Source organism: Frieseomelitta varia, unplaced genomic scaffold (assembly GCF_011392965.1).
Source record: "Frieseomelitta varia isolate USP_RPSP 00005682 unplaced genomic scaffold, Fvar_1.2 scaffold_464, whole genome shotgun sequence".
Lineage (NCBI taxonomy): Eukaryota > Metazoa > Arthropoda > Insecta > Hymenoptera > Apidae > Frieseomelitta > Frieseomelitta varia.
In genome coordinates, this window is record NW_025110217.1 from 138,441 (window position 1) to 149,677 (window position 11,237).

The following is an 11,237-nucleotide window of genomic DNA, read 5'->3' on the forward strand; positions in this document are numbered from 1 at the left end:
ATTTCGTCAAAAAAAAAAAAAAAAAGAAAAAATTATAAACACTCTCTAAGTATGAATAGTTTCCTTAGAGAAAAATCCCCAAAAAAATCGATTTTTTTCAAGCCGGATTGCCAGAATACCCCCTCAATGCCAACGGCGATCCAATAAATCACAGGATTCGAAGAAACCGAGTTTGCAGATGTTCGATTCGTGCACGAACCGAGAGAGGCCAATAGCGGCTTCGTAACGAGCTTCCGGCTTGGCTTCGAGAGCGGCCAACACGCATAAATCTCGAAACCGCGCGCGTCGGCAAGCAAGCCGTACATATGCAACGTACACTCCATACCGGCTCGTTTGGCCGGCGCAAAAACAGACGTCAATGGACAGACGAATTTGCATATTATCTGAGGGGCTCCGGGTGCCTCTATAAATAATAAACGAGTCACGAAACCGAGCTTGAAACGGAATTAACGAGGCGTGATTGTTCCGTGATTCACGATTGCCAATCGAACTGCCATTTCTCTCCCTCGAAACCCATCATTTCGAATTCCTCTGTTTACGCAAGGAAACATCTGCTACGTTCGTGCAAGATATTCGAACAATTAATCCTTTGCATAAATAAAATTATTTTGCAATTATTTTATTTATTTATTTATTTATTTTTATTTAACTGGCAATTTAAAAATGTCTTTGAAAAGTGTGACTCGACGTATGAGTTCCTGTGAAACTTTTTTTTTTTTTTTTTTTTAATTCTTCGCAGCGAAAGTTCTGCTCCGTCGGTAAGCAAGTCTTAAATGACTCTCCTATAGACTGATGTAACTATTTTAGGTTAGTTCTGTTGTCATCTCGAAAGACACAGAGGTGTCGTAACCAATTTGATCGAAAAGGAATTTCGTAGGTTGGAAAGAAGTTCAAAAAATTTCGAGGAAGAATAATTACGAAGAGAACTAGATTTCACTAATATACACTGTCTGCCATAAGTCGGTGGACCTGTTAGAACGATGGATTTAGAAACGAGGTTGTAATTGTGAAACGAACTTAGCTAATGCTAAGTTTGCTAATCGATGGCCACGTTAGAGAGAAAGTGTGAATTATCTTCCAATGTTTTTTTTTTTAAGAACTCTAGTTAGAATTGATTACGATTTATTTTTCTCAATTCTGTTCTTCGTACATTTCACACATTTTTACGAGTCTATAAATTTCAACGATTAGGACGATTGAATTCTGAATTATGAAATTCACGAAAATTACTAATTGTTAATATTCAATCATTCTATTTTTATTCTATTTCCATCTAATCCGATTCGTCAAAAAATTTTTGTTTCTTGCATTGTATTCCACTCGTCACGAATGTAAAACTTTTCCAAAGAATCATACTTCTCTTGTGAAAATGACTGATTTAACACGCACGTTCTAACAGCGGCTTTATGGTTCTGAACGCGTGGATGTAACGTTTATATTTCGAATAAACAACAACAAACAATCAAGTTAGTTTTATTATTTGATTGTTTAGCACACCGATGCTACAACTGTGATAAATCAAATGTTAGTGAAATCTAATCTAGAACCATAAAGTCGCTGTTAGCACGCATTCGCCATTTTTCCAAGAGAACTATTAGGTCGAGACCTATGGCCCTTCGGAAATTTTTACTTTTTAAGAATGAGTAGAATACAATGTAAACGAAAAAGAAAAAGGAAATTTCTTTGACCTTGTTTCTTTGAAATTCAAGATCAAGAACGATTTTGCGGCAGGTTTGTTACATGCATCATTTCCATCAAATCGAAAGTGTAGAATTCATCTACAATAGCCACGGACAAACTTTTCTTTCCACCCTGTACATAATATATATTGCACACGAAGCGAAAGTTGCTTCTTTCCAGGCTCTACCTTCAGTCAGCGACTATATGTAAATTGCACGTATGTTCGTTTTTGTTTAACAACTTAAAGCGTGTGCTTTTGTACGTAGAGCCGAATTATTTGTCCCTCCGTCAAACTCGCTTTCACACGGCGACAGGTAAAACATTTTTCGAACGATCGAGGCAATTATTTTCATTTCGTTCTTGACATTGAATTGATTTTTTTGTTTCAAACAAACGAAACGAACGAATACGAGTCAAATACAAAATCTGAAATAAGTACAAAGTCAAGAATAAAATTCAACAAGATATTATCAATTAGATGAATGGGTTAAATCCTCGAGAGGATCGTAAACCTTTCGATGCATTATTTTATCAAACTTTCCATCGAACTTTCCATTCTACGCACGAGAACGAATGAATGAATGAATGAATGAAACACACAGAGAAAACACAGGGAAAATGTACACGTTGAAAATTTATCGCGAAAAATGGTCGAGCTTTCACGAGGCCGAATGAAATCACGCTGAAAATAAAGACCCCTTTATGTCGTAGCATAAAATTGCAGATATACTATCTATTCGAGTGCATCGATACAGATCGGCGCGCGTGCGGGGCCATTGATTGTTTTCTATTAACGTTTCACCATTCGCGACAGCCGCGTGTTTATGTGTGTGTGTTCGAATGTTGTTCGAGGCAATTCGTTCTACACTTCCACGCCTTTATGTATTTGAGTCATTTGATCGAACTGACGTGCAACTGTTCGATACGATCTAAGGACTCGTGCACGCTTTGTTCCGATATCACTGTCCCAAAACCGCCTATGACGTATAATGTACCATATTATCGCATTTTTGCAGACAAAAATTAAAATTTTCGCAAATGGCACAAATGGCACCAAATGCCACATACACCCCCCGCTCAGAAATCTCAAGTACTATAGAACATGTATCATCATATCTGTGTAATAAAAATAATATAAATAATATAAATTATGAGTTATATATGATAGATACAATATTACACGATATAAAAGTATAAATTATATGCACAATGTGCAATATACAATATAAATCGTTGTATTTTAATTATAAATGATATTGAATTATATATAAATAATAAATAATTAAATATTAAATAATTTATAAATAATAAATTATAATTTATAAATAAGTAATTGTTTCAAAAATAATTGTTTCAAATAATTATGAATTATATGTGATAAATACAATATTACACAATATAAAAGTATAAATTATATACACAATGTGCAATATACAATATAAATTGTTGTATTTTAATTATTATAAATGATATTAAATTATATATAAATAATAAATAATTTATAAATAATTAAATATTAAATAATTTATAAATAATAAATTATAATTTATAAATAAGTAATTGTTTCAAATAATTATGAATTGTATGTGATAAATACAATATTACACGATATAAAAGTATAAATTATATACACAACGTGCAATATACAATATAAATTGTTATATTTATATATAAATAATATTAAATTATATATAAATAATAAATAATTAAATAAATAATTTATAAATAAGTGATTGTTTCAAAAATAATTGTTTCAAATAATTATAAATTATATATGATAAATACAATATTATATAATATAAAAGTATAAATTATATGCACAATGTGCAATATACAACACAAATTGTTGTATTTAAATTAATTATTACTGTCCTAAAACCAAGTATGACATGCAACTGAGGCACCAAAAATTAAGGGGGTTTTTTAACTGGGAAATTTTTATCCACCCAGTATATTCCGCCGATACAGCACCCTCGGATGATCATTTATTTATATCGTCGCAAAATTCGCTTCAATTTTAAAATAAAAATTTTGATTCTCTAGAGACCTGCAAAAATGCTGTCTGCACTTCCTGGCGAAAAGGATAGTGAATTTCGGAAGGAGGGAATTATACAATTGCCCCGCGAGATGGAAAAAAAAGTCGTGCAACATAACCGACAATATAAATTTTCCTCATTTATAAAAAGATGTACAATTATTTTATACGCAAAAATGCGACATTACTTATGGACATTAACTCAACCCAATAATAACACTGAGAGTTGAAACTTTCGTTTCGATCCAGTTCGAAAGGGAGAGAAATCGATACGCGGCCGTAAGTCGGCCATGACAGATTTGCTTTGATTGTTTCTATTAAACGACGCGAGGGAACACGGCGGGACCGTCGGGTAACCAACCGTGTCCGTTTGTAGTATAAATATGTAGAAAATTCCGCTCGTTAGGGTGCCGGAACAATGAGTTTTCCAGGCTGTTGATTGCTTGTTTAAGCTGCCCGCTGATTTCATGGGCCGATGAAGAGGCTCGGACCGCCTGGTCGCGCCTGGATTTTCTGTAAACCGGCCTTTGAAACGCGTTTACGCAGCAAATTGCAACGGAAGTTTATCGCACGTCGAGAATTTTTCGTCTTAAAACTGCAATATTTTCTCAGTTTTCTTTATAAGTATATTTAAGTATAACCCGGGCAAAACAAATAATGAATTTGTTAAAATTACTTCTCAATAATTTCTATCCAGTGATAACATATCGACGAGTTCAAAAGGAAAGCGACGAATTTATTGTGTACGATTCGGTCACTCGTTATGGTCCGCAATCAGTTGCCAGCGCAACGCGGTTAACCTCTTGCGGTGGAATGACATGCCACGCACGTCGAGAATTTTTTTATATCGTCGAGTATATTTAAATATAACCCAAAGGTAAAATAAGTAATAAATTTAATACTTCTTAATAATTTCTATCTATAGTGATATACCGACGAGTTCAAAAGAAAAAGAAAGCGACGAATTCATTGTATACGGTTCGGTCACTCGTTATGGTCCGCAATCAGTGGTTAACCTCTTGCGCTGGAATGACGTGCCACGCACGTCGAGAATTTTTTGTTCCAAAATTGCAATATTTTCTCAGTTTTAAGTATAACCCAGGCAAAATGAATAATCAATTTGTTAAATTACTTCTCAATAATTTCTATTCTATAGTGATATCACACCGACGAGTTCAAAAAAAACGACGAATTTACTGTGTACGGTTCGGTCACTCGTTATGGTCCGCAATCAGTTGCCAGCGCAACGTGGTTAAAGTGTCGGTTGCTGTTTGAAACTTGCTCTGCCTCTCTACCGCGTTAAATTTAACATCTGGGCACTTGAATTTTCGTTGAAACGTTGCTGTTCGCGATCTGTCAGATTTTATAAATTTCTGACATCTTTGACCCGCGTTGACCCCCGTGTTAAGAATGATTTCCACTGTAAATTGTCTATGAAATTGGAAGATATTTTTAAAACAACGAATCATCTGCCAAACTACGAGATAAATAAAGAAAAAAAATAATAATAATCTTGAAATAACTTGCAAATCGTTGCAAATAACTTTCATTGCCAGCAATTCGAAACGAATTCGAGATTTAACGTGAAAAATTTTATGGGCTGGCACATCGCCGACTGTTAAACAGTTCTTACAGCTATCCCGTGCCGCCTGTTCTATAGCTAGAACGAGGATTATGACCGCTCAAGGCCGCTCTCCCCACCACTGTCATGATCTACCGCTATCGCTACCACCACAGTTTTATCAGAAATCAGAGTTTTTTCCACCGGCGGACATTCGGAAACGCATCGTCGTTTAATTTTTCTTTCAATCGTTGAATCTTCGAATCTTCAATATTTCATTTGCAATTTACGACAATGCCTAATGGCGTGCAAAATGAAATTTATAAACGAGAATTGCCACTAGAATGAGGAAATCGCTGATTTATCGTTGACCACGTAACGAGTGGAATGCGTAATCTCTGTTGATCTAGAAGCAATAATTCTAAACTGACTCTGTTGTGAATGTTCAAGCGCTTAGGACTAGGAAATGACGCTTTCTCCATGCATCTTCGAGGAATTTTTAACTCTCGAGCGTGGTGTCGTTGGACTGTAGGCGGAGAGAACAATTCAACTTTAAATTACCTCGTCTTCAATTCAAATGAATCTCTTGTTTGACAATTAATTCTGTTCCAAAGTTACATTCTAGAAATTTGTAACATTCTTTAATTCTCCTATGCTAGATTCTATGCTAAATTTGGTACTAGATTCTATACTAGATTTGATGCTAGATTCTATATTAGATTTGATACTAGATTCTATACTAGATTTGATATTAGATTCTATACTAGATTTGGTACTAGATTCTATATTAGATTTGAAATTAGAGTCTATACTAAATTTGGTACTAGATTCTATACCAGATTTCGTACTAGATTCTATACTAGATTTGATGCTAGATTCTATATTAGATTTGATACTAGATTCTATACTAGATTTGATATTAGATTCTATACTAGATTTGGTACTAGATTCTATATTAGATTTGAAACTAGATTCTATACTAAATTTGGTACTAGATTCTATATTAAATTTGGTACTAAATTCTATACTAGATTTGGTACTAGTCTATATTAGATTTGAAACTAGATTCAATACTAAATTTGGTACTAAATTCTATACTAGATTTCGTACTAGATTCTATACTAAACTACTTTAATTCTATACAAGATTTGATACATCTACAAAATATCGTGTACCTGTAATGTACATTATGTACCTATAATTTATAGTTTTAAATACTTTAAGATAAACTAAATACTATAAGGTAAAATATGCTGTTGTGATAATTATGCATTGGATAATTTGCAATTAGATACTTAATTGTCAGGACCGTTATAAAATTTCGTTAATCGTTCACAGGAGCGTGGACGACGCATCGACTTGAAATAAATCCGCAGAAGGTGAACGTAAAATACTTTTGTGAAATGCTAATGCTGCCAAACGCGCTTGGACTGGCGATGTACACAGAATGCGAATTAAGAGTCGAGTACACGTGTGCCAGAAGGCAAACACTTATTCGTCCATCTACCAAGAGATCGTTCGAAACCCCTACGTAACCTCTATGAAAAAAAAGTTACAAATCGGCCGGTTTGACGTTGTCGTTGTTGAAGAGGAAGTACAAATCCGATCGCAAATGCAAATCCCATCGTTCTGTTTGTTCTCTTCCACCCTCCGATTTCTACATGAAGTTCATTACGAAGTCGCGGTTCGTCTTGGGATCCCGTCCAACTCTCTCGAGAGCCTCGATCGTCCGGGACGATCGCGTTTACGTAACGATCTAACGGGCCCTGTGCGGCATACGCGGGCAACTGCACCGAATCGGCACCGAATCAAAATGGAAACGAGCGCGCCGCCTTTGGCAAACCGTCCTACGCAATCGAACGACGACACCACCGACTCTCGGAGCTTTCTCACCGGAGAAAAGCCGAGATCGATGATCGTGACGACCGACCACAATCGCGACGGACAGAGGATGACGGATCGATGATTCTGGTTATCGGTTTGATTCTGGGGGGCAACGTCCTTCGAGGATGTGAAATGGCAATGGTAATGGTAATGGTAATCGTTATCGAGAGAGACAGCGATGTACAGGGTGGGTCAAAAGTTTCTTCACACCTTTGTTTCTTTTAACAAAACTAGGAAAATAAAAGAAAACACTAAATGATATGTAATAACTAAATAAACTAAAAAAAAATTTTTAAAACTGAATAATATATAATGTGCAAAACTCTAAACTCTTACTAACTAAAAACTGAATAATATATAATGTGCAAACTAAAAAACTAATAATATATGATATTTAAACTTTAAACTAAAAAAACTAAGTAATATATAAAAATATATTAAACATTACTAAAATAAATACGCTAAATATACTAAAGTATATTTTAATATACTTTATAAAGTATATTTTATTAAATAAGTATACTAAAATATACTAAATATACTAAAATAAATATACTAAAATATATTAAATATACTAAAATAAATATACTAAAATATACTAAATATACTAAAATAAATATACTAAAATATATTAAATATACTAAAATAAATATACTAAAATATACTAAATATACTAAAATAAATATACTAAAATATACTAAATATACTAAAATAAATATACTAAAATATACTAAAATTACTAAAATAAATATACTAAAATATACTAAATATACTAAGATATAAGAAAGAAACTAATTCCATTGATTTTAAATTGAAATCTAAGTTCAAATATAAACTTGTATTACTCTAATCTGTAATAAAGATATATGATAAAACAGATTCGTTTCGGCGAAGTGAATTGAGAGAAGTGATTTTTAGTCCACCCCGTGTGTACAGATAATCCAAAGAAGAACTTGCAATGAAACGAAAAACAACTGGTCAACAAGTTTGACTCGCGTAAAATGAGTAACATAACATGTAGAAAAAAGATTGGATATGCAAACAGGGTGTAGAGACGACAACGAGGGGCATCGCGGAGGACGAGGGGAAAGTATATATGTACGAACACTGACTCACTCACATCTGAGGAGAGCAGGTTTGTCTTCGTGGTGAAAGAGAAAGGCTATGGGAAAGGATGTACAGAGCAGAACTAGTGGCAGTGTCTCAACATTTCTCTCTCTCTCTCTCTCTCTCTCTCTTTCTCTCTCTTTCTTTTCACGGTACATCAGCATGCATCAGTGACCTTTCATCGTTACGAAACGCTTAATACCCGGGGGTTGAGCCTCACAGCCTTACATTAGACTAACGTCGATACCGATTCCGCTATGTCGGCCGTTTAACTTGCGAAACCTTTCTTCTCTTCGCAATTTACTTCGTAATTACTTCAATTCAACAATTCTTCAACCACGTGATACTCATCATCGTTTCACGATTGGCGTAATTACGTTAATGAAACTCGAGTCCCAATTGAAATTAACAGCTTAACGATGTTGTCGATGAGAGAAGATCGCTAAGAAAGATCTCTTTTATTGTTTTGTTTTTTCTTTTTTTTTTTTTTTTTTTTATTCGAGGTAATAAATCTATGTCGCGGATAATAGATGAAACGAAACTGTTTTCGAAACGAAATCTAACTCTGAGGCCCACGAATAAACCTTTAACGAAGAAAATTTTTCATCTGACAGTAAGTAAGGGATGTTCAAAATCTATTGCAGTCATGTATCACCAAAAACAAAGGTTCGAATCACGAACAATGACAAACAGATGTTCACTTGATTGTGGTGTCGGAACTCGGCGCCATAACGTGAGTTTAACTTTTGTTTGAATAATGAGATCAGTTTTTAGTAGCAAGAAACAGATCCAGGTAAGGCTAACGAGCAGGTAGCGAGGTCCGGCGATTTAATGACACGCCACGCACGTCAAGAATTTTTCGTTCCAAAATTATAATATTTGCTCAGTTTTAAGTAAAACAAAATATATAATAATAAAATATATTTATTATATACAAATAAGTAATAAGTAAAATTTTTATATAATCAGTTTTAAGTAAAATAAAATATAAAATATATAATAAAATACATTTATTATGTTATATATATTTATTATATTAAAATAAAATATATTTATGTAAAACAAAATAGGCAAAACAAATAATAAATTTATTACTTCTCAATAATTTCTACATAGTGATATCACACCGACGAGTTCAAAAAGAAAGCGACGAATTTATTGTGTACGGTTCGGTCACTCGTTATGGTCCGCAATCAGTTGCCAGCGCAAGTGGTTAACCTAGAATAACGTGCCACGCACGTCGAGAACGTTTTTTGTCCCAAAATATGCAATATTTTCTCAGCTTTAAGTATAGTTAAGTATAATCCAGGCAAAACAAATAATAAATTTGTTAAATTACTTCTTAATAATTTCTACATAGTGATATCACACCGACGAGTTCAAAAAGAAAGCGACGAATTTATTGTGTACGGTTCGGTCACTCGTTATGGTCCGCAATCAGTTGCCAGCGCAACGCGGTCAACACTAGAACTACCGAAGTGGTCAGAACGACTGAAATTCATAATTTTTTTTTAGATATTATATATACATGACAGATGCGAAATAGTGTATTTTTAGAGGTTCAAATGATTTTTCATAAAATACACGAATAAAAGTTTGTGTATTCCATTGTATTTCTATTTTCTTCACTTTACATGTCTCTGATGAAAATTCTACGCTTTAGTCCTTGGGTAGTTTTAGTGTTAAGAGTAAAGGATGCAAGCGTATAAAAGAGTAGTAAGCCACAGAGAAGACTCAAAGTCATCGTTGAGAGTCGAGGGAAATTAGGAAGCTGTACAGTTGCACAGTCGCAGTTCACTCGCAGTTCAATTACATTTGCCACTAGTTCTGTTCACATTCTGTTCACACGCTCCGAGGAAGATAAAAAAGAAGAGAACTACCTTTTTTTCGCGCGAGTATAGCGAGTATAGCGAGCTGGTTAATGCGTATCGAGCATTAGATAACAGAATGATGCCGTTCCGCATTGATTCCTCAAAGTGGGCCGGTCCACTTTGACGATAACGGGTTAATAAAAAGAAAGGAGACAGGAAAAAAAAAGATTAAACGCGGATACGTCGTTGGGAGGTGGTAAAAACATCTGCGGACGTTCTACTTATTTCTGGTGATCGTGTTCCAGAGACCGGTGCAATTCCGTTATGCAACGTCGCGCGGTGAATCGCGGCGTCGTCGGTGACGTTTTTGATTTTAATGCGATATACCGTAAGTCGAGGTGTGTGAAAAACCACGGAAACTGGTGGCTCGAACGCGAAATCCCGGGGCAAACGCGGGAGAACCGGTAACGGAGGACACGCATGAACGAGAGCGTCGAGAGCGTCCTGCCTCGTCCGCTTCGATCACGCTTCGTCGAAATTTTCATACTTAGTAGCTTATCCCCTTGACACGGCGAATTAAATGAAATCATATTTATCTTTCACTTCGACGTCAGTTTTCATTCGCGTAAACTTCGCGCAAAGATCGTTTTTTTATACTCTTTTACAGTACAGCTATCCCCTTGACACGACGAATTAAACGACCAACTCACTCGACCAACGACCGAAAAATGATATTTATTTTTCACTTTAAAATTTGTGTAAAATTTGTGCACAAAGACCATTTTCATCACTCTTTTATAATATAGCTGTTTGATATAACGAAAATTCGACCAATGACCGAAAAATGACGTTTACTTTTCACTTTTACGTTTGTGCAAGCTTAACGAAAAGATTACTTTTATACTCTTATTTCATTTACACTGCAAAATGTCATAAACGTGACTATAAGCAATACTTATATTAGATAAATATTAGAGATAAGATATTATTATTATTGTTATTATTTATTAGAGCAAGTTACTTTGTCTTTTTCTAATGTCCTCCTTACATGTTTTATAATTATGTTTACTATTATGTATGATTATTACTATAATATATCATTACATTACTATTACTATAATAATGTTTACTGTTATTTACTATTATTTACAGTCAAGTA

The 11,237-nt window shown here is 34.3% G+C and overlaps 2 protein-coding genes across 2 annotated transcripts in view; both read right to left on the bottom strand.

Annotated features, from left to right (window-relative positions):
- The window catches only part of LOC122532698, a 70,446-nt gene that overhangs the window by 46,366 nt on the left and 12,843 nt on the right, over positions 1–11,237 (bottom strand). The gene's annotated exons all lie outside the window — the stretch shown is intronic.
- LOC122532717 lies at positions 5,898–6,464 on the bottom strand. Its single transcript, XM_043661739.1, has 2 exons — positions 6,420–6,464; positions 5,898–6,320 (listed from the first exon to the last, which is right to left on the bottom strand). The coding sequence occupies exons 1-2, from the start codon at positions 6,462–6,464 to the stop codon at positions 5,898–5,900; spliced, it is 468 nt and encodes a 155-aa protein (XP_043517674.1).